General features: G+C 38.6%; 1 protein-coding gene and 1 pseudogene across 4 annotated transcripts; both read right to left on the reverse strand.

Annotated features, from left to right (window-relative positions):
* Window positions 1-114: 114 nt before the first annotated feature.
* Window positions 115-22,970, reverse strand: LOC104592226 (uncharacterized). Of its 4 annotated transcripts, none has more exons than XM_010251458.3 (5): window positions 22,727-22,970; window positions 20,537-21,080; window positions 8,260-8,373; window positions 913-1,298; window positions 115-686 (listed from the first exon to the last, which is right to left on the reverse strand). In XM_010251458.3, exons 2-5 carry the CDS (start codon window positions 21,065-21,067, stop codon window positions 389-391), a joined length of 1,329 nt encoding a protein of 442 aa, XP_010249760.1. In that variant the 5' UTR covers window positions 21,068-21,080; window positions 22,727-22,970; the 3' UTR covers window positions 115-388. The 4 variants fall into 4 exon arrangements, with proteins under 4 accessions (XP_010249760.1, XP_010249768.1, XP_088756888.1 ...); XM_010251466.3 differs by having other exon boundaries at window positions 20,537-21,075; window positions 22,727-22,922; XM_088900762.1 differs by lacking the exon at window positions 8,260-8,373 and having other exon boundaries at window positions 20,537-21,075; window positions 22,727-22,915.
* On the reverse strand, window positions 8,296-17,532 carry LOC148801109 (uncharacterized; annotated as a pseudogene).
* Window positions 22,971-24,178: the final 1,208 nt, after the last annotated feature.

Consider the following 24,178-nt stretch of genomic DNA (forward strand, 5'->3'; position numbering starts at 1 on the left):
ACAGTACGAGATATTAGCAGCATCCAGCATGACTTGATCCCTTCCTGCTGTTAAGTTAGTTATATTATTGGGCTATGAATCCACATTTGATAAGCTCAGGATAAACAAAACAAGGGAAAAAAAGTACGCATGCTAGCCCAGTAAAACTAAAGTCAACAGATGTAACACAGCAATTCAAGGTAGAGTTGTGTCTCAAATCCATCAAATAGAACGTTACAGATAGATACGAGACGCAAAGACAGGTTAAGAAAAGGTGGTCTCTCGTTCTAAATTTTCCTTGAAAGCAACCATCCGATGCTTCTCACACAGGGAACACCATTCAGGAAAAGTGGGAATGACGGAAAGGCGCATATCAATATGAATCTTTCCTCCCAGTCCGAATTGTCAGTCAGCGGTAGGTAGGTGCTCCTGCAAATGAATAAATCGAGGAAACGGGCACATGTTCCCCCACCAAACTAGCTCTTCCCGATACTGGCCTCTGCATAGAAGCAGCATATACATGGTGCGCATCTTCATAAGCCACAGCCTTCCGGCGAGAAGTTGTCCGGAATGGTGGTCGCAGATCTTCAGAAGCATACAAGGCAGATAGCTGTGGACGTGATGATGCCATTGCATGATGACCAGTATACTCACTCTCTAAGAGAGCAGGTCGATCCCGTGGAATCATCTCCACTGCAGTCCCATACCTGGTATGGTAGTAAGACAAAAATTGGCCAAAAATGATTTAGCAAGTACACAGAATCCAAAAGGAAGCACAACATGTTACAAGCAGATTGTATCCAACAACTTGCAACCTAGAATCTGCAGGTGCTTTGCTCTATGGTGGCATAGTGAAGCAAAATGCCACATATTGGAAAAAACTAAAACTCGGAACCCATCAATCGTTTAGGAAAAATAGACTACAAGTACTACCTGCTGTATCGGTTCGGTGCAGGTAGAACTGGGTTTTCAGGCATGTAACTTGGATGATATTCTGCAGAATAATAAGGATCAGCATGAGGCATTGGGCCTATAGGCTGAACATGTCTGAACTGAACACTTGGTTGGGGATGTTCCACGTATGCAGCAGATACATATCGATCATTTCGTGGGGGTGGATCCATTGCTGGAGCACGAGCAACTGCTAGAGTGCGACCAACAGGTGCTCTATTTGCATATGGATCCTCCGCAGTGCGGCGAGTCCTCGCTGGCTTTCTGCGGCGATCCACCCTTACTGGAGGAGAGTCAGCCTGTGGAGGGGCCAGAGGGGCTGGACTAATTGCAGAAATTGGGAGGAACAATGAAATCAGATTTTTTACCTGCATTGTGAGTGCCATCAAATGAGAAGCACCTAGGCAAAAGAATTGTTTTAAAAGATGAAGATCTGAGGAATGGTGCCAAGATGTCTTGATACACAAGGCACAAACCTCAAAGACGAGTGCAAAGTTCATGACTCATGAAGCCTTTTTTTCTCTATTTACCAGAAAACCTTTCAAAGCTGAATTAGAGTATTATATCACCCATGGGTATGCGAATGAATGAACATTAGCTCTTGGAGCTTCGGTAAGCGAGCAAGCCTGAGCGAAGTAGAATCACCTACTGGTTAATGTTTTTTTTTTTTTGATAAATCACCTACTTGCTAATGTTGTCCATTCATTCTTCTTAATACAAGATATGTTTCAAAAGACAAGGCACAAGGCGCACCAGCTGCACATCTTCACACACCAATCACACATCTTTTCTTAAGGCAACAATCTCAAGGTACCATGTATGAGAGGGCAACAACCAATGTTGGAACAACAGTGGGACAGAATTTGGATTTTACAGTTAGAACTACAGGGGGGTAACTGAGGAGGAGGAAATCATTAAGGTGTTTGTGGATCATTTTACAGGTATTTATGTTTGTGGATCATTTTACAGGTGTTTATATGCATCCAGGAGTGAGAGATCTGACTCTTCAAAATCTGGGTTGGGAGTACCAGAAGCCTGGTTTAGAGAGGCAGATTTTTCAATGGAAAGGTCCAAAGACCCAAGGCTGGATGGCTTCTCCATGGCCTTCTTTCAGGAATGTTGGGATATATCAAGGGTGATTTGTTAGGGGTTTTCAATGAGTTCTATCAAGATGGAGAAATTTCTCGAGGAATAAATTCAACCTTCATAGCCCTAATCCCCAACAAAAAGGAGGCAAGAGCACCAATAAGCCTACTAGGAAGCATCTACAAAATCATTGCAAAAGTATTAATTGGAAGACTAAAGAAGGTGTTACCATTGGTAATCTCACAATATCAAGGAGGCAAAAGAGAGGACAAGGATTGGTGTAAAATGGAAAAGAAAGCCTACAACTTTGTTGATCATTCATTTCTTCTGGAGATTCTAGAGAGAATTGTCTTGGAGGAGAGGTGGAGATTGTGGATTAAGGGATTTTGAGCTCAGTACACTACTCAATCTTCATAAATGGTGTGGCTAGAGATTTCTTTCTAGCAATAAAAGAGGTCTGAGACATCGTGACCCCCTATACAAAATTTTGGCAAAGGTGCTCTCTGGAACGCTTAAAGGTGTGCTTCCCTCTCTTATTAGTTAGGCGCAAGGGGCCTTTCGACAAAGAAGGCATGGAACTGATCAAATTTTGATAGCCAATGAATGTGTGGAGGATAGGTAGGAATAATCTCAAAAGATGATGTTTTTAGTAGATTAATCTCAAAAGTTGATGGAGAGGAGGCTTTTAGAGGTTGGAGAATAGGTAGGAATAATCTCCCGATCACCCATTTCCAATTTGCCGATGATACAATAATCTTTTGTGAAGGGGACGATTTAAGGAGGGTGAGTAATCTTAGGTCTCCCTCTAGGTGCAAATCCTAAAGAAAGTTGGTCCTAGACTCGTGTTTTTACTAGATTAATCTCAAAAGTTGATGGAGAGGAGGCTTTTAGAGGTTGGAGAATAGGTAGGAATAATCTCCTGATCACCCATTTCCAATTTGTCGATGATACAATAATCTTTTGTGAAGGGGACGATTTAAGGAGGGTGAGTAATCTTAGGTCTCCCTCTAGGTGCAAATCCTAAAGAAAGTTGGTCCTAGACTCATGTTTTGGAGAAATTTGAGAAAATGTTACATTGATTAGGCCACTTTAACCAATTTACCGGTCTATTTTCTTTCTCTTTAGAATCCCCCACTAGGGATGCTAATATATTAGAGAGCAAGATGAAGAATTTTCTTTGAGAGCCCAGGGAGGAGAAAAGGTATCAATTGGAAAGTTGGGATTTAATTTGTAGGAACAAAGAATAGGGTGGCCTAGGTCTAGAAAGTAAAGTGTGCAAGAATATGGCTTTGTTGGGTATATGATTGTGGAGGTGGCCCAAGGAGAGAGGGTCCTTGTGGCATGAGGTGTTTGGTTTTATACATGGATGCTTGGAGAATGGTGGCAATCTCAAGGATGCTCCCCCAATCCTCCTTTATATTAGGCAGGATGCATGTGGTGGGAATTTAGTATAATCCAGCCCTCAAGGATTCGTTTCCTTCTCTCTACTCAGCTCCCTTGCAAATAAATGCATTTGTTGCTAGGTGTCTTTCTTATCCTATCCCCCATGATTCTTTGAATTGGGAATTTGAGTTCAAAAGAGGTTTAAGGGAGGAAGAATTGTGTTATAGATCTCATGCTTCTTTTGGGCAATGTTTGTTTGAACCCTCTTAAGATAGACAAAAGGATTTGGTATCTTTTGCATAAAGGCTCCTTTCCATTGTTTCTCATGGAATACTTCCTAACAAAACACAGAGATCTTAAGGGGCATGGGTTTAGTCCAAACTTCCTTTTCAATTGCTTCTTCAAAATTCATTGCTCGTCCTCTACCTCTTTACCTTTCCCTACAAAGGAAGTTTGGACTAAACCCATGCCCCCCAAGATCTCTGTGTTTTGGTAGGATGTATTCCATGAGAAGTTTTAACATTTTGACACAATGTAGAAGAAAAGGCCTTATTTGTGCTTATCCCCAGACTAGTGTAGTATTCTTTCTACAAATCTAGTGGTAAGGATTGTTACCACTTGTTTTTATCATGCCCTTTTGTTGCAGCTATCTAGTATTGGATTTTTGCCCTCTTTGGCTGCAGACAGTATTTGCCCTTTCTTAGTTGCTCGAACCATCAACCATTGTTTGGCATTCAGAAAGAGGAAAACTGATAGGAAGGTGTATTAGGGCAGCCTCCTTATGGACTAATTGGGAGGAAATACTAGAAGTTTCCAAAATAAGGAGAGAATCCTTAAAGAGGTCAAGGATTGCATTTTTACAAGGACAATACACTAGCTCAGAACGTCAAATTTATTCCAATCATTTCTTGTGATGACTTCTAGAGAAATTGGTTAGCAATGGCTAGTTCTTCCTCAAAGAAGAGTTATGTTGCGGATTAGATCCCTCCTCTCGAGGGTTTTGTAAAATTGAACTTTGATGGGAGGCAATCATGGTAACCCTGGCCCCCTAGCATAGAAGGCCTCAAAGAAGAGTTATGTTGCAGATTGGATCCCTCCTCTCGAGGGCTTTGTAAAATTGAACTTTGATGGGAGCAATCATGGTAACCCTGGCCTCCTAGCATAGGAGGGGTTTTGAGAGATAAGGTCAGCACTGTTTTAGCCTTGTTCTCAGGCCCAATGGGTTTGGGAAGGCTTCAAATTCTTCAAGAAACTTCAAAGGATCAAAGCCACATAGAAAGCAAGGATAAGGATGTGTTTGGATATAAAGAGGAGAAAGCTAAAATATTTTTTTAAGAGCAGAATAGATGTATAATAGATGGATATAAAGAGTACATCAAGCATACAAAGGACTCTCGATAGAAATTCCATTGGCAAGGAGCAATCACTACACATAAAATCCCTATAAATCCCAGATTTAACTAGACCATCTACCACTACATTCAACTTCCTAGGTTCCATAATATCTCTAACCTCGAAAAATTTTGCATGCCTCCAAGGGCCACCTTCCTTCTCCCCTAACCGTTGAATCAAATTACGAAGAAAGCCAAAAAAATATTGAATCATATTGAGGAAGTTCATAAGGAGAAGGGAAATATTCAAAAAGGGGTAGTTTAATGAGAGAAGTGGAAGAGATATAAAACAAAGAGAAGGGATATCGTGGAGACCAAAAAAAACATTTAGGTGCAAATGGATTAAAGGAGATGGGAACTGGTCAAGAGGAAATAGGAATAATTTCAATGGATCATTTTAAAGAATTAAATGTACACCCTACTAGCTAGATAGCTAGTTATAAACATGTCCAAAAAATGAGAATAGATGGAGTAGATGGTGCAACTGGATGGATGGTTTTGGGGAAGATGGTGCAAGTGGATAGATGGTTGTCTGATGTCTTGCCATTACTCAATTTTAGTAAATGGGGTAGTAATGGATTTTTTTCCCTATATGTAGGCCCCTACATTGTCCCCTTTCCTTTTCACATTGGTTGTTGATATTTTTAGTAGACTTTTGTCAAAAGCAGACAGGGTTGGATTGATAAGAGGATGGAGATTAGGAAGAAATCAAGTTTCGGTTACCCACTTTCAGTTTGTAGATGATATCATAATCTTTTGTGAGGGATGTGATTTGTTGAGGGCAAGGAATCTGAGAAATCTAATAACCCTCTTTGAGAATGTCTCAAACCTGAAAATAAATCTTGGGAAGAGTTGTGTGGTGGGGCTAAATGTGGAGGGAAGGGAGTTGGAGTCTATTGTTGCCTGCTTGGAATGCCCTATTTCTGCTTGGCCCTTGACCTATCTAGGACTTCCCCTAGGTGCAAATCCAAAGGAAAGTAGGTTTTGGATCCCGGTGGTAGAAAAGTTTGAAAATAGAATAGTGACCTGGAAAAAAAACTATGTCTCCCTAGGGGGTAAAATAACTTTGATTAGGGCCACACTCGCAAATTTACCCATCTACTTTTTGTCTGCTTTTAGGATACTTGTTAGGGAAGCCAAGAAGATAGAAAAGTTGATGAGGGATTTTTTGTCGGAACCAGGTGTAGAGAAAAAAGATCATTTGATTAGATGGTGGTGAGTCGAAGCAAGGAACAAGGGGGCTTAGGGTTAGGGAACCTAGTAAATAAGGATGAAGCTCTTTTAAACAAGTGGTTATGGAGGTGGCCTCTAGAAAGAGAGAGATTGTGGCATGAGGTGGTGCTAGTATCCATGGTTGTTCTAAATCTGGTTGGGATGTCAAGGTATCTCAATGGGCCACACTCACTACACCTTGGAAGGCGATTTTTGGCATCCTCCTAAAATTTCTCAAGTTCGTAAGGTATGATGTCTGCAATGGTAATTCTGTGCTTTTTTGGGAAGATGTTTGAGTGGGCAACCAACCATTAAAAGACCTCCCTCCCTTTTTTGGGTTCTGCAAAGGGTTGAGGGATGAGGAATCGGTTTCTACCTCTGAGCCCTTACTTTTACTTGATTTTGTTTGTTTGGACCCTCCTAAACCAGATAGAAGAATTTGGTCTTTGACCTCGAGTGGCTCCTTCTCTTGTTCTTCCTTCTTTAAGTCCCTTTGCCCTACTCCTTCCCCTTTGTTGTTCCCAGTAAACGAATTCTGGTCAAGGCCAATTCCACCTAAAATTGCTGATTTTTGTTGGGAAGTGTATTATGGTAAAATTAACACTGTGGACAATGTACAAAAAAAGAGACCTTATTCATGTTTGTCCCCCAATTGGTGCATTTTATGTAAAGTACAGAATGAGGATTGTTATCACCTACTGATTTACAGTAAATATTTGGAATTGGGTTTTTAGGCTGTTAGGGTACAGGTGGAACTTGCCTCCTGAAGTAAATTTGCTTTTTGATCCATCTTTTTTTGGTTGGCCAACCAAGAGAGGGAAAGTAATGTGGAAATGTATTAGGGCAGCCCTCTTATGAACCATTTGGGAGGAAATAAATGCTAGAACTTACCAGGAAAATGAGAGAAGCATTGTTGAAATAAAGGATTGTATACTGACAAGGGCAATCCTTTGGCTAAAAACTACTAATCTCTTTGCGGATTACTCTAGTGATGACCTTCGAAGGAGTTTGGCAGCAGTGGCCTCCACATCATCCAAGAAAGTAATGGGACCAGTCAAGGCAATCCAAGACCTTTGGGTATAGGAGGGATCTTGAGGAATAAGGATGGCAACATTTTGTCCTTATTCTCAGGTCCAGTGAGTTATGGAGACTCTACAACTGCTGAGATATTAGCTGTGGAACAAGGACTATAGATTTCCAACCAACTTGGAGTAATAATTTGATAGTTGAAGAAGACTCTAAGGTGATAGTGGGATGGATGCGGACCCAGAAACTGTTGTTTGGGGATAATAGGGACATCATCAAAAAAGTCAAATGGCTTACGAGAACCATGTCAGTTAGCTTTCAGTGGGTTAGTAGATCGGCAAATGCTTTGGAAAATTCTTTAGCTAAATAAGGGGCTTCAAGGGATTCTCTATTTTTGGCTAATTTGTAATTACAATCTGAAAAGAGTTGGGTTCAGAACCACCTTTAAGGGGAGGTAACACCTCGTGCCTCCTCTTAGGGTGCTTCATGCTTGTACTATTTCTATCTCTATTTAATAAAATACCATTCATTCATCAAAAAAAATGAGAGTAGAAAACTGGATGAGTGCAAAAACAAAAAGAAAAAGAATAAGAAGTAAGCATATTCAAGAAAGTCAAGGAATAGCCCGATAGGTGATAGGTGATAAAATTGGAAAACTAGACTAAGATGTCAACTGCATAGACAACCATTTACTAAGTAAGAAGCGAATTGTTGCAAAGTTGAAAGGACTAGAGGACCAATATAAAGACAAAAAAGGACATGAATTATGGTAGTGAAAAAAAAATCACAGGCCCATAAAAATGAATGTGGCATTAAAAAACAATGAAACAGCATAACAAGATCAGTGTGGCCAAACTTATAATTCAAGCAAGGCTTTGTTGAATTACTATTTAGCCATCATATACAAAATATCCTTACCCCTTGTTCAAATGGATATCAACATTGCCATCTTCATTGAAAATACCCAAGCTTATGAGGTACAAAAAGAAGTTGGCTATATTTTTCCGCAGCCTTAACATTTCCTTCTTTATTTTTTAAAATATGATCTTTGAACCCCATGTTGTGGTTGTGTTCCCTACTTACATGTTGATTGTCGGGAGCTTGCATTTCTCATGACTTCAATATTTATTTGATAAGGCATGACTTAAATATTATTGCATACCTTAACCATGCAAGTAAAACAACTGGAGACCATATCTTAACTTCAAAGACACTTGTGAGACAATCTTACCTGTCGGTTACTAAGCTCTTGTTTGAATCTTTTTCCTTTGTAGTTGTCCTTGATTACTTGTTTGAAAGCACTCTCTGGAAGGGGCAAAGAATCCTTCAAAATCTTGAATCTTACCTGCAAAAAGAGTGTGGCCTCAAGAAGCACCCCAAAATGTTCAACACATCAACAAAGCTGAAATATGTGACCACCATGATTGCCCAATATACCTCCATACTAAGAAGCACAGCCAACAATATCATTTGTAACAATCTTTGCAACAACACAACTAAAATTTAAAAAACACATTGCCCAATTGTTTGATGGATAATGAGCAATGCCTCTCAAAGATATTTGATAAACTTCATAAGAAGTTAAATTGATAATACTGAATTGATGGTGAACTCATGTAACCAATGTTTTCAACCTACAACTTAACCAGCCGGTCGAACTATTCCACCTAGTATAAGCAAGGGGACTCCAATGAGGGATGGTGTCCAAACCTTTGAAAGGTTCGAGAAAAGTGGCAAAGTAAATCAAAAAGGGGGAGAAGAAAGAGAGACAAGGAATAGGTTGACTCCTCAAAGGGGCTACTCCAACGAAAGATCGGACCGCCGTTGTTCGCCAGTTCTTGAATGTTAGAGGCAAGAAGTCAAAGGCAATTAAAAAGAGAAAGGAAGTCTAAGGATTCCTTTACAACCAGTAACCAACCAGTAAAGGTTTGGTTTACAACCTCAAGTCAGACCGAGACATGGGTTCCAATTGGGTTGACTAGGTTTATTGCCTTTTTATAAATCTACCATCTTAATCTTAGCATTGGGGGTACAAGTTGAGTACCTAATTTTAAAATTGTACATTGTATTGGGTCCAAGTTTTCAACTCAGGCCTATTCAATTATTGAAAACCAAAGCCCACCCAAGTTACACTCTTAACCTAGCACCGAACCAACTTTCCTAGTCAACTTCACACCCAAAGTGCTCACTTGCAAAAAATAAGTAATTGACTTGCTCAACAATCCACTAACATGTCCAATTAAGCAACCAAACCATTTAACCCAGCCAAGAGTCATAAATTAGCACAACTAACTCCCAACCAGTAAATTACAAAGAAAGAGGAATTAAAAATTAACCCAAAACAAAGAAACCCTATTCACCCCATGCTTGGCTAACCAATTGGCAAATGAGTTCACATTTCTTTTCACCCAACTATAGTTCCGCTCAATGTCCCTAGCAAGTCATTTTAATTTTTTCCTTTCATTGCTATAGCTCCACATGCTATTGTTGTCTTCCTTTAGCCATCTAACCATCACCTCCAAATCACCTTCAAGGACCAATCTTCTAATGTTCAACTCTCTTGCTTTTAAGATTCCTTCCAGAGCCACAAAGATCTCATCCCTAAGAGAGTCACCTTCTCCATTTGGGCTTGAAAACACACCCCAATCCCATAAGGCCTTGGATTCCTTAAACTACTACCATCAAAATTCGATTTTAAGAATCCAGAGGATGGGATAGTCCAAGAGGGCAGAGTTAGCTACCCCTTTCCAATTTCTAAGCAAGTCAGCCATGGAAAAATCTGTGAAAAGATCTAAAGATTTCAGCCAGTGGACCAACCTTATTTCGGCAAAGTTAGCTATCTCTTTTTAGCCATTTCTGTCATTAATAACAATAATTCTCATTTGTCACACTACTACCATCAAAACATTCTTTCTACTAAATATAACAACTTAATAGTGTTAAAGATATGCCCAAATTGTTTGCATTCTTTGCAAATTTCATAATCGTTCTACATTTTATATATTTATATACTTTTATTTAATTTATAACATCACAAGCTAAACCATTTAACCAAAATGGTTGAACTACTAACACACCACTCGAACACAAAAGCAATTGAGTTTCCAAGGTTTTAAAAGCATTACATATAAGCAAGTCGAGCCTACTCACTAGCTACTTGGGCCCAACTTTCTAAATACTCAAACTTGGTTCAACCAAATTTGAACTTCACTATACCTAGCTCTAATGGCTTGCCAGCCTAATCGAGCTTATAAAATAACAATTAACATATTTTTTGATAAATAAATTATGTTTAATATATTTGTATTTATGATTTAAATAGATATATTTTCATAATATATCTTCATATAATATTAATTTATATATAGTGTTTAATATATGTTCAAGTTTTCTAATATATTTTTATTTTTAATTTTGTTAATATGTATACTATTAGTTTATTTATTATTTTGAACACTAATTTATTTATGATCGAGTCCCCTCGAGCCAAGCTCAAGTGAGCTTGAGTACCTCATGAGGATAGACTCGAGCCAAGTTCAAGCTCGAAACTTGAAACCCGCTTAATCTCAAGTCGAGATAAACTATCAAGCTCTATGTTTTGAGATGAGCTCATGCACAATTGATACTCAACAAATACAATCATCCTCATCCCAATCCATTGATTGGACAATTACTCCTTAGGGAATGATACAAGGCATAAGCGATAAGCAAAGAAATAGAACAAAAACAACGCAAGGGATGGCATCTAGCCCTCTCAAGGAGATGTTACCTACAGACACCCTTCCGAGTCTACACCAAACAAGAAAGCAAATGGTGCTCATAAATCTACAATTCTTTCATTGCACTTAGAAGAGCAGTTAAATGGCATATTTACAAAAATTGAAGATATCTATTGAGATAAACAAAATATTCACATTCATAGAACATTAATATTAAATAGAATAATTGTAACTAAAGAAAATTATAAATGTCATATCAAAGAAAATTCTCCAACAAATATTGATAATCTTGTAAAGTTTTGAAATGGTCTACCATCTTGTGGAACCCATACAAATCACCTTTGGACTCGGTGGCTAGGTATGTAGTCAAAACATACAAGTATCGGTCTGATTCACATTGTCCCACAAAGACTTGATTGATGGACCATCTTGGAACATGTTTTGGAGGCCCATTACCACCAAACAAGTGTGGATGAAAACATGAATTCTTTTTTTTTTATAATTGACATGAACTCTTCTTTCTTAGCTTATAGACCTTCATCACTCTCCTCTTATTGAAACTAACTCGACTTCTAGATTTGTAATGGGGAATAATCCCTTCTTGACATGAACCTTGGTTAGGGAGAGTTTCTTCATCTGCTTTATACAATTTCCAAACTGATTATGGGTGTAAGAATTATTTCCATTGTATAAAAGGAGATGGAGTCTCAATTGAACCTCATGGTATGATCTGCTCACTTCCATTCCACTTATTTCACTCTTCTCCACTCCTCTACTGCTCCTTCTCTTCTGCTGAAATGTCTTTCTACAATCAAAACTAAATAGTTTTTTCTTGATCTGAATCTGTTTTATTGATTGACGACTAGGTATGCAATTGAAACATATCCCCAGGCTCTCAACGTGACCAGAGCATTCCAGTTAAAATTCGAGGGTAATTATCTTTTTTTAAAAGTATTGGAGAGTAATAATCTTAAACAAGGGGAGATGCTTTATTTCGCATACTAAAGTGAAGTCTCTATGACGGTAGATAGATTGTTTGGAGACTTTTTAACCATCTTGTTCTGATGATTTTAATAATCTTTATCATCATGAAAAACACACATGAGACATGCTAGAAGCTTCACTCAGTCACCCTTATCTTTTTTAGATACTTTTTTTAATGCAAGGGGCTACACAATGGGGGTAGCCCATCCCCCAACCCAGGTGCAGGTGGGATTCGATCCCAAGTCTTTGCTACGACCAGCAAGAGAAGACCTTACCAACCAGCCGGTTGGCACCTTGCAAGCTTCACCCTCATCTTAGACCTCAGAGATTCAGGAATAACAAGGGGTCTGCTACTATTGGTTTTTTTATGAATGGGTCTTCCAATATTGCATATGTTTGGTTCCGTGGGAGTTTCTTGAGAGGCATTTTTTAGATAAACATTTATCTGAAAAACATCACTTTAAACGTTTTTTGTTTTTTCTATTTGGTTGGACATTTTATGAGCATTTCAAGTAACATCGCATAAAATTGCTTTCCACCTCAAATAAAGTGCACCACATCAGCATTTCATCTCAAGGAATGCCCGAGCAATGGGGGAAACACCAAATGCCCCATGCACATTGGTGTTGCCACCAATGATACTTCATTCACATCTGATCCTACCATGCCTTCCATGGATGCATTGAATGCAGCCAAGGTAGAGGTGGAAAGGTAATGGCAGGTACTTAGATTGAGAATAGCATGGTCAGCAGCTCTACTTCCTCTTCCATGGCTTATTCCTCCCATAATGTATAGGTAATTCTAACAAACCTTGGAGCATCAACTCAGAAAGCTCTGATCATATGACCAATATATCTACTTTATTTCATTCCTATTAGTTGTGTTTGGATAGGATAAAGTCTCTATAGTTTTTTTTTATCAATAACAACTTCAGCAAATTTATTAAATATCACAAGAATAGTTACAGTAAGGAAGACAAACACTCTTATCTTCCAAAAGCAACTTAAGTCCACAAAGAAAGAAAAGGAAAAAGAAGCAATTTAGTTACAACTTAGCCTAAAACTTAAGTCCATTAAGTCTTTATAGTCGATGGGTTTCTTGGTCCTATGTCTGGGAAGCAAGATACTAAAGTGTCTAACGGGCTTACTCTTCCATCTATTTACATGTACCTGTGTTGAGCACTAATTTGTGGTCCTACTAGAAGCTTGAATTGCCTAGTGACATTTCCTAATCATTTTATTTTCCAAGATCTGACATCAAGTAGGATGGTTGGGAGTGGAAATGAGAACAATAAGATTCGCCAACTTGTATTAACTTCTTCTACCTACCAAAGTCGGCAGGGTCTAGTAATGTCATCTATGAGTGTTATTTTTGGAAGGCATCCGTGAGTGTTGATTGGATTATTAGTTGGCGTATCTAATTGGATTTTATTTCATGTATTTCTTTAAGGTCTTCGATTTTGAAAATAAATGAAAAAGTAAATTTATTCCAGAAGAGAAGATTACAAAGGTGGTGATAAGATATCACCCAAAACAAAAGATAAGAAGCCAGCCCAAACAAACTGAAATCAGCCCCTTCTCAATAAAGCCTTGAAAAACAACAAAAAGAAACAACCACCCAACCCTAACCAAAATTCAACACCTAAAAGAAACCTTGCAACTATACCATCCAGCTCACAACTTGCTACCACTTAATTGTCCAAAACCACAAACACAAACTCACAGCTGCAAAAGATCCCAAAACCCCTCTAACGCAGTGTTTTAAAAGCGCAAGGGCCAATTTGTGCCTGAGGTGCACACCTTTTTAACCAAGGCGCAAAATTACAAAAAGAAAGGTTAAACATTAAAAAAAAAAGTCAAAAAATTCAATAACAATGCCACAAATTTTAAAAAATCCAAAAAATTTAAACATAATGTTACTAAAAAATATAAACTTAAATTTTAAAATAAATGTTTTAAAAAACCTATTATCTAAAATTAAAATACATAAACATAACATGTAAAGTGTATTCAAATGAAACTTTAAAAATAAAAGCAAACATATAAAACATTTCCAAGCATGTAAAACCCACTCTTTTTCTCCTTAATTGCATTGCTTCAAGTAGCTAATGTGATGTAAAACATATTGCATTCTTGATTCTATGAGTCGCCTTTGTACCATGCCCCTCGAGGCAAAGCCCGAACAAGTCTATGTTAGGGTCTGAAATTCTTATTTCTCACATAAAAAAATAATGATTTTATAACTTCCATTGCCTTTTAAGAAGATAATTTATTGCAATGAATGAATGAACATTAGCAAATAGGGGGTTCTCGGAGCTTCGGCGCACCAAGCATGCGCCTTTTGAAAGGGGTTCGCCTAGGATCTAGGCGAGGGGCATACTCCAAAATGTGCCTTGCCAGTGCGCCTAGGCACGCCTTTTAAATCACTACTCTGACCCTACAAAGAACATGTTACCTATTTACTCCATCAACTTGAAAAAAAACCATGTTGCTCTACTTAAAGATCTTTTTGAAACTGATTACCCATTTACTCCAAATAAACACCCTTCAACCTAGGGAAGAACATTGAAACCTGCATTGTTTCTTTGATTTCTCTGACTTCTGAATATTCTGACTGCAATAGGTATCCTCTCCGAACCTTGTAAGCCCTATGGCTTAGCATTTATCCTTTCTAATTCCAGGACTGCATCTTTCTTAAACAGTAGGTCTGCCTTCAAATCATGTTCTCCGCTAGCAGTTGTGCCCCTCAACTATTCCTCCACTTATGTATCCAAATCAAAAGATCTGATTTCGTGCATTTCATCGATGATAATATCCTCTCATAGAACTCATTTGCATTGTTGTCTTTGCTTTCACCTCACCATCTACATTTTCCTTTTCCTTATCATCTTCTCTTGTAATTTAACTTATTTTATATTCTCTTCCTTTCATAAACCTTCGGTCGACCTTCTTTGCATTCTTCTTTCTCTACACACCTCTCCCTCCTTCCTCAGCATCTCCTATTTCTTCTTCCTCCCAAGCAATTTACTTTCAATCCTCCGCCAGCCTCAAAAATTGATCCAATTGAAGTTACCACATGGCCTCTTTCAACAAACCTAAACTCATCTCCCTCCTCCTCCCTTTTCATCACCCCTATTCATGTTTTCCTTTCCACCTCTTTCTTTTCTCAAGGCTTTTCTACAATTCTCTTACTTAGGTCATTATTTCCAAAGTTTTTTAAGTATGCCAGTGTGTCATGTTTACAATGTGAAGGGTTTCAGTTTGCCAAGCATTGTAGAAACTCTTATTTTCCCAATAACAAAGTAGTTTTCCTTTTGATATTGTGCATATTATGTGTGGGCCCAATACCATATTCCTTGGGAGAATGTTGTATGTACAAATGTTCTAGGGTTTAAAACTCCTTTCAGTCTCCTATATCCCAATGATGATCTCTTTATTGTTCCTTTATATGTGTTTAGTTGTAAATGTATTGTTCATATTCTTGGTCCTCGTAAGTCAAAGTTTGATCCTAATGCTATGAAGTACATCTTCTTAGGATATACACAATATCATTGATATTGCAAACCATGGCACCGACCCACACTTAGCAAGCTGGGCATGATTTGCATATATGCTCAGCTTGACTAGAGTGTAGGAAAGAGTGATTTTTTTTGTTAATGGAGTCTCAATTGAGCCCCATGATCAGTTCTGCTTCTTTCTCTCTTCTCCACTTCTCTACCCTTTCTCCCTCTCTTTTGCTGAAACTTGTTTCTACAATCAAAACTATAAAGTTTTTTTCTTAATCTGAACTTCTTTTACTAATCGACAACTGAAGGTACTCCTTACAAGTTCCAATGTTAGTGAAGTAGCAACTATTCATCAACTAGTTGACCAACTAGTTAGTTTGAGGGTCAAATTGACCATATCACTATGTTGATCAAAAAATTAAAAAATGACTCTCACTAACTAGGATAACCAAGCATCAACTAGGTCAACTAATCAATCAACAAGTAGTCAACCTAGTCAAGCACAAAAACATTAAAGCTTTATCATGAGACTAGAAAGCCATTGAAATGTTTTACAGTATTAGTGGTTGAATGGAACTCCAACACAAAATATCCAATGAATTCCTTATAGTCCTAAAACATCTTAACTAAGGGTGGGCAAACTTGTGGGTGAGTGCAAGACAATACACTAGTCTGATCCAACTGCAATTCACCAATTTTTTTCCGAACAGGTAAAGAAATGTTACTAACCAAAAAATGATTGCAAAAAGTTAGCCTGTAATCATTTATTCAGTGTTATGGCCTATACGTAATCCTGTTAGCAGGATATTAACAACATATTAAGCAAAGAATAAAAAGATGCTTTCAAAAAGAAATGAATTGTAAGCCACCAATCTGTATTCCTTGTGAGCAAACAACCAAGAACGCAACCATAGGCAACATATTCCACACTATCTTCCCTTTTCTACTCAACCCACTTAGCTTCCAGCTAAACAGAAACTCTTACATGGAAAATGGAAGACATCCAACCCACCCAGAAGTACCCATCACAGTACTCCACAGCCTACAAGTGAATGGACAATGCAAAAACAGATGGTTAGTTGTTTCTGTCTCCCTATAGGCTATAGCACAGCACACACTGCTCACAATCCAGCAGCACACCCCTTTTTAGAAATTAATCAAAAGTCAAACATTTCTCCAAAAGTAGCTATGCAAACAAGAAATTTAACTTTCAATCAAAGGAGCAGCAGATTTCCATATGGTGCATGAAGAAGACTCTTCCTAAACATGCTGGATCAACTTGTTCAAAAAAAAAAGATTTCACGGAGAACTATCCAATGCTCTCCCAACTCCATGTTCTATAATGAAGCTGCCCCACAATTTCATCTACCTCCTATTCACTTAAGTTACTTCTACAGTTGGATGCCAGGAAACAGTCATTGGAGATTTCACAATAGTATTTTAGCAGAGCAGCCCTATTCTATTGCCTTCCCCCACTTTATATGTAATTCCTTTTACAAACTCATCCCAAACCTGTTCAATCCCTTTTTTTATGAGTAATGTAATAAGGCCCTTGAAGAACACAATGTTAAACAGATCCAGAGCACAATGTACAGGGAAAGATAATATGGGACACAATCAATCAGTCATGTCTTCTCTTTTCCTTGTCTCTTTTGTGTTTCCTCGTCTTCCGAATCACGTGAATGCCATTTCCCTTACCCATGCATGTCATGTTTTCTCTCTTTCTTCTCTTCACATCTCCTTTCCTTTGGACTTCGTTCATCCCCTGAAGAAGATGTTGCAGCTTCAGTGTTTATTGGTGGTGGACTGGGCTCGATTGTATTAACCATCTCAGATGAAACCTCCTTTGGCCTAGCTGGAAGAGAACTTGATTCTTCCCAAAGAGGGGGTGCTCTATAATAGCCAAGACCTTGAACCCTTGCTGCCTCAGCATGGCCCTCGCCCAAATCCTCTGGCTATGGATCCTCTGTTTACTAGCTCTGCAAAATTCATGTTTATCCAATCGATTGCCTTGGGGGGTCGACTAGAACGCTTAGGAGTTAAGCCAAGAGCCTCCCGCATTGCATGTTCCTCTTTTTTGTTCTTTTGTATCTTTGCTTTGGCCGCTTCCATATCCTAATTTTTAGGTTTCCAACTCCTAGCATACCAGTGTAGGTCTTTCACATTCTGCCATCTTCCAACCAGTGCCATAATACTGTGACCAAAGATAGTTTTTTCGACGTTTATCAACCTACACATCTTCCCACCTAAACTCATCTTGGCCACCGCGAACGCCCCCTCTTCAAGGATGATACATTTTGGCCTTTCTCCTTCGGAACTATCACAAATTCACCACCATGAAATCAAAGAATTCGAAGAAACTTGTTCAATCCCTATCCAAACAAATGAACTAAGGTCGATTATTATTTCCAACAACCCAAGCAATTTCTCTACTGCTATATTTGTCCCCACACCCTTGCTCCAAAGGCTGTCCTTCTCCACACTATACCTCCATAACCACTTCCCAAAAGGTGTTTCTTAAATTTTTTCATCTTAATGCCCAACCTCATGTTCAATCCCTTTCCAAACTGATGTACTATAAGGTTCATTATTGTTTCCAACCTCCCAACCCATTTCTCTCTTGCCATATTTAGCCCCAACTACCTTGCTCCAGAGGTTGTCGTTCTCCACACTTTTCCTCCATAACCACTTCCCAAAAAGTGCCTTGTTAAATTTTTCCATCCTCCTGCCATTAGAGGACTGCATACCCTATCCCAACGACCAAATGAAATTTGAATTCATCCTTCCAAGTTCCACACTCTCCACAAATACTCCCACATCTTGATTTACGCATTTCTTGCAACACCCACAGGAATAAATGATCACTATTGATAGCATAAAACACTCAAAAGCAATGGCAATATTAGATCAATGAAAACCAATGAGTTATGTACATCAATCCACCTTTAAGATTTTTCCCAAAGCTACCATGCCAGTTCTACTCTTTATTTTCTTTCTAGAGTTCCTCCAATCTCTTCTTATTACTACTAGAAGTCATCCCTTCCACCACACTAACCTTCGGTCATAGACCCTACATGAAGGAGAGTAACCTATCTCAAGCCAAATATCATCTAATATCATAAGAGCAATGTCAAAACTCCAGCTACTTTGTGACAAACTGATGAAATACTTAGAGAATGGGGATCCATCATTGCTGATAGATGACCTATTACCAGTCACATTTCAATCATAACTACCCACCACTAGAGATATTCCTCTGGCTATTGCAAAACCCACTCCAACTGTTCAAACCCCGTACTAACTTAACAAGCATCACTCCTTCAGATTGGGCACCATTCATCTACTTCAATCTGTTGAAGACACTTCCAAATTTTTCTAGTTAACTTCTCTCTTATATCCATTAACACCACCTCCCAGCTTCCTTCGAAGTGCTCACTCTGAATCTTGCTAACCCCCTTCAACAAATTGACCACCAACACCACTAATACCCATTGTCAGAGGCTCATCAATCTCAATGACACAATCCTTATGTCACAATTCACCACCAATGAACAACTCCTTACTCACATCATTAGATTCGGTCTAAACATTGCCATTCCCAAATGACAACTTGCCAACAAATTTCCAAACCATCACCAACCAAGTACAAAAGCACACTAATAACCTCTATCTCATTAGCCATTAAGCGAACCTCAAGACTTCTCTCAACCCTTCAGATAAGGCGAAAGGTTCAAGGATACCAAGTAATAAACCAACCCCATTCATCTGGCATACCAAAATGCCTACTTTGCTCTTTCCCCAAACACTTTTAAACCCCTTTCTGAGGGATTTAATTCTATCAATTCGAGCTAAGCATACGACCAACCCTATCAAACCCCAAATTAGTCTTGTACTAGTTGAACTTGTGAACCTCAAGACTTATGTTGTACCTCCCCCATCAGCCCCATCATTAAAATCGTTCCTCTCCACGCATCTTTTCATGAAAGCACTGGAAGCACACGAAGGATTCACTTGAGCCTCAATTATGGCTTTATGGTGTACTCATTGGCAACTAAAACTATGAAAGCCTTTTCTTATGCAATCTACCATACTGATTTTCAAATTCCCTATGCCACCTACAACCATTTCATTGTTTTTTGACTTCCACTCATTCATTTAAACTATGCAAAATGTCACTTTTGACCCTATCATCTTACAGCTTCATCTTTTTCCTACCTCAACCATGAACCAACTGAGCACTGCAGCTAGATCATTCCGGCAGTCATTCAAAATATCATACATCATACAATGGTAACCAACATTGTTCATCGATGGTAACCAACAATCAACATAAAATTATGGGTTACAGGACTGTGCCACTTCCCTACGAAGAACAGAACTTGCGTTTTCCTTATTCTGCAAGCAGAACAAGAATAAGCCCCCACCCAATACATCTTACATCAACCGAATATCCAAGATGTCATTCCTGCAAAATCCTTACAGAAACAACCTCTTCATCCAGAGTTGCCCCTACATATCATCTGCCTATACATCTTTCCAACAACTCTAAACTCTCCCACAAGCAGCCAACTTTCTTCACTTCCACAACACAAAAGCCATCACCTATGATGGTTTTTATCTCTGGCAAGACATTTTTCTCACCTTCTCCACCAATCCATATTGAAGTGCAAGGTCCTCCTTTGCTAGAGCTGATCAACCTTTGACCCCAACTATTTGGCCTGATTCCTGTCACATTGCCAAAGGCAGGTCATTCTTGGAGGCACCACCTTAAGTTCATTAGTCCACAAAAGTGATCAAAAGGACCTAGAACAAAGATTCAGTATAATAATAGGTAGTCATAGGTTTCCCTTTCTTCATTGGAAAATACACAAACTGTTTAAGGAAAAATTGCTCCTCTCCTTACATAGCCATCTCCAGTGAGGCACTAGCCCAAAGCAGCAGACCACACTATCTCTTTTTTTTTTTTTGAACGGCAATCTTTCCATCATCTCTTTCTAGACAGAGAGAGCATCTACTAAGTTTTGCAGCAAATTGGTTAGATTTTCCAATACATATCATCTAAACAAAGAAAATCAAGTCATTTCACTCCCACTTTCACCTCATACTGATCAGCCACCTTGATTGGATAGTGTAACCAATTTATTCATTAAAAAAGCATGTTAATTACCAAGAGCATGCATCAAGCCTCAGGCAAGTCAAGTAACAGTAACATCTTATTCTCTAAGATTTATCAAAGTAGACTACAAAGGCCCTAGGTAGCAACCTAATGATCAGCAAAAGTAGAAGCAGAAATTAGTTACCTGGGCAGGAAATTTGCCTCCAAACGCAGCTTTCTCCAAGTTCAATTTCCCATTGCATGTTGCCTTGTATACACCATAAAGAAGCTTCAGGTCAGTATCATATAGGAAAAGCTTTGTACCTGTCTTGATTTTCTCTACAATATCCATTTGTCCTGCAGGAAGGCCAAAAACACGATAACGGTAGCATTCCGGTTTTGTTTTTCCATTGCACATAAAAATGAAACCATGAAAATCCCTTTGCTTTTTTTCATTGCTAACAGCATCACTGTCATTAGCATTATAAGTAGGGGCAGCAGCAGATGCAGGGGGAGGTGCAGCAACAGCAGCAGATGCAGGTGTAGGGGCAGGGACCTCAGCAAAAGCAGAAGTAGACGCATGAGAGGGATCAATGATAGATGAGGGATCGACATTAGCCTTCAAGGCCTTCTTCATTCGCCTTCTTCGCAATCTTTTCTCCAATTGTTTTTGCCTCTTCTTAGTAACTGGCTTGATCGTAGGGGGTTCCTTGTTCTTGCGTCTCCCCTTTGCCATGGTCAAGACTGTGCTGATAATATAAACACACCATCAAAAACTTAAAAGTGAAAGCCCATTCTAAAAGGAACCATCAAGCAAACTAGATGTGATAGTTAATTCTAAATAGACAGAGAACACTTTCTTTTAAATGGGGACAAAGTACCTTATAAATGTTTTTTATAATAATTATATTATTTGATTGTAATATTGTTTTTATATGTTTGATTGTAATATTGTTTTTATATGTTTGAAAGGCTTGAAGAGAAAATGTCACATCACATATCACATAAAATATCTCAATATTTTATGTCACAAGAGAAGGTCACAGTGCTGTTACACACACTGGATGAACACAATGAATAAGCACGGAATTAGTGTGTGATATCAGTCACACAAGTGTGTTTAAGTCATTGATCCATTGCATGGTTGGCTGGGAGACACAATCGCAGGACAGATGTCACACACCGATCATGTGCTTATTCTCAGTGTGCTCGCTGGGTGTGCCTACCAGATTGAAATTCAAGACAATCACTCAATCAGGCCTTCAAAATATATCATCATCACAAAAGTCTTTCCACGGAAAAGAATATCAACCTTTAACTGAAAAGAGTAGGGGAAGAAGTGAAGTGAAACATGAAGAAAAGCTTGAAATATCTTATGTACCACAGTGAAGGTCATTTCCTTATTTTTCACAACTAAAATGAGCAAATTGAGTGATTCCCCCATGATCTTTTTATGAATCCCCCATGATTACATTATATGATACTCCATAATTTTCCTAACTACTAAAACACGCCAGAACAATAAGCTCCTTCACCACAGAAAATGTTCTAAACGACAATAGTTCAGGAAAAATTATCAAAGGAAAACAATCTAAGCACGATGCCACAACCATATATGACTAGGTTAAATCAAGTAAACATTATGAACTTCATTGCAGACCCTAATTCTAACCTTCAAATTGGTCTCTGTGAATTAAAATGCCTACCGTATAGAAATAGTAGATATCTGCTCCTGTAGAACAAAGAAAGGGAAATACAAACCCTAACTTTACTAACGTAACCATAACCTTTATTTTCATCAGTAACCTAATGTTTTTGTTAATTACGAACCTTTCCCTGCTTGGATTAATCCCTTCAATATGCAAATAAAGTAACAAAAACACTAACTTCAATTCCCAAGAACCCTAATGGCTTGCAGTCGCTTCTCAAAGAACAATATAAACTTAAAAGTATTGATATTCAGTAATCAGATCCAGGAAAAATTAGCAAACAGTAGAGCATAAGAACAAATTTTTCAAGGAAAAAAAAAACATAAAATTTCCCAAAAGGGTAGACCAATCATTACGAAACTTCTGTGTGAAATTTGATCAAAAAAAAATCTCTGTAAAATCTCCAATTAGACCGTATAAGCAAACATTTCAGACCTATATCTACTGTTCAGGTCAAAGAGAAACAACTTAAATAACGAAGAAAAAATTCAGGTACAAGGCATAAAAATAAGCATCCCTTGTGATATGCCAAAAACCCTAATTTGCATGGCAAAACGAACAGGAACTGCAAGCCCTAACAAGCAACGAAGAAAACTGGACAAGTTGAAAGGGACTACAGAAACCCTAATCCTGATTCGATCAAAACAACAAGCGAAAGGTGATGGAAGGAGAGTGTCAGGACGCACTGGAACCGCAGGAATTTCGCGACTTTGGACGCCCCGGCAGGAGAACCTCTACGCTCTAAGAACGATGACGGTAAAAAATGAGAGCATTCGATGGATTTAATGCCCTTGGGTGTCGGAGACCGACGGTTCGGATAAAGTGAACCGATTCTCTATTCCAGGAACAAAAACGTTCCATCCCTACGGTTTGGCTGCTGCTGTGGTAATATTGTAGGGTTTGTAAATTGTGAAGCTGAAAACCATCTGTACGAGGGGAGGGTCTTAACCAACAGATTGGAATATATTGATTGAATGGCGCAATGGGACTTCAAATTGCCTACAGTTATACCCGTAATACGAGTCCGGATCTGCTCACAACACAAAAAGGAAAGCCGTTCCAATACGTTCCATCGTGATCTATGTCCGTACATCGAAGACACGATGATTCCCAGTCTCGAGACGGATTGAACTCCCAACGGAGCGCGCCCCACAACCCATCTCTTCGTTCATTGAGAACATCTCTCGTGCATGTCAGCCCGTCCGAACTCACGAGCCTTGTACCGGAGATTTGATTCATTTAAGTTGTAATGTTTTTGTTGTGAGCAAATTTAGGGCAAACTTGTGCCCACACCGTTAAGGGTGAAATCTTGCATTGGGAATATCTTCCCATGAAATATATATCTATATATACTTCAAAACCTTATACATGGTGTTTCTAGACCTTCTATATTTCATGGCGAGATGTTGTAAACTTGTAATATGGGGCCAATATGCCATGCCAATTTCATTCGTATGGCCCAATGCACTCTTCACAAGCTAAGCCTACACATACATACATTTGTTAGCAAGAGATATTGTCACGTGTCTAATTTGCTATGCACAATTACTCTACCCACAAGGCAAACAGAATACCTTTATGCAAAAGAGGCTTCAACTTTGGTTGAAGCACGCTGGTTGAACCACTTTTGAAAAGCTACCTATAATAGCTTTACTAAGTGCTTGATTTCTCAACTCATGTAAGTCTATTTTTGCCTTTTAAGTTTTTCCCCAAACATCACTTCATGGATTCTCATGTGTTGTCATTGGATCTATGTATAAGTCATTGAATCATGAAGGAAGCTAATTAGGTGGCTGATCGGCTTTCCAAGAAAGCTAATGATTCCTATCCACATGTTATATACAACTCTTACGAGGATCTACTCTCTGAGGTCTGGCATCTCCTTAGAGATGATTGTTCATGCATTCCTTTTTTGCGGATTTGATGATTATTTCGATATCGACCTTTTTCTCTTTTATTTTTCTATTGTAATTATATAGGTGGATCTTGGTGTAATTAGATTTTCATAAGGGGTAAGGCTTTTACACCCCCCTCCTAGGCTTTCTTTTCTTATAAATTTAATAGTGGCTACCCCTCCACCAAGAGTAAATTTTTGGGATAAAAAAAGAATGCCTCTACTCCTTTTTCATATTATTCAC

This window comes from Nelumbo nucifera, chromosome 3 (genome assembly GCF_055504915.1).
Source record: "Nelumbo nucifera cultivar China Antique chromosome 3, China Antique-T2T, whole genome shotgun sequence".
Lineage (NCBI taxonomy): Eukaryota > Viridiplantae > Streptophyta > Magnoliopsida > Proteales > Nelumbonaceae > Nelumbo > Nelumbo nucifera.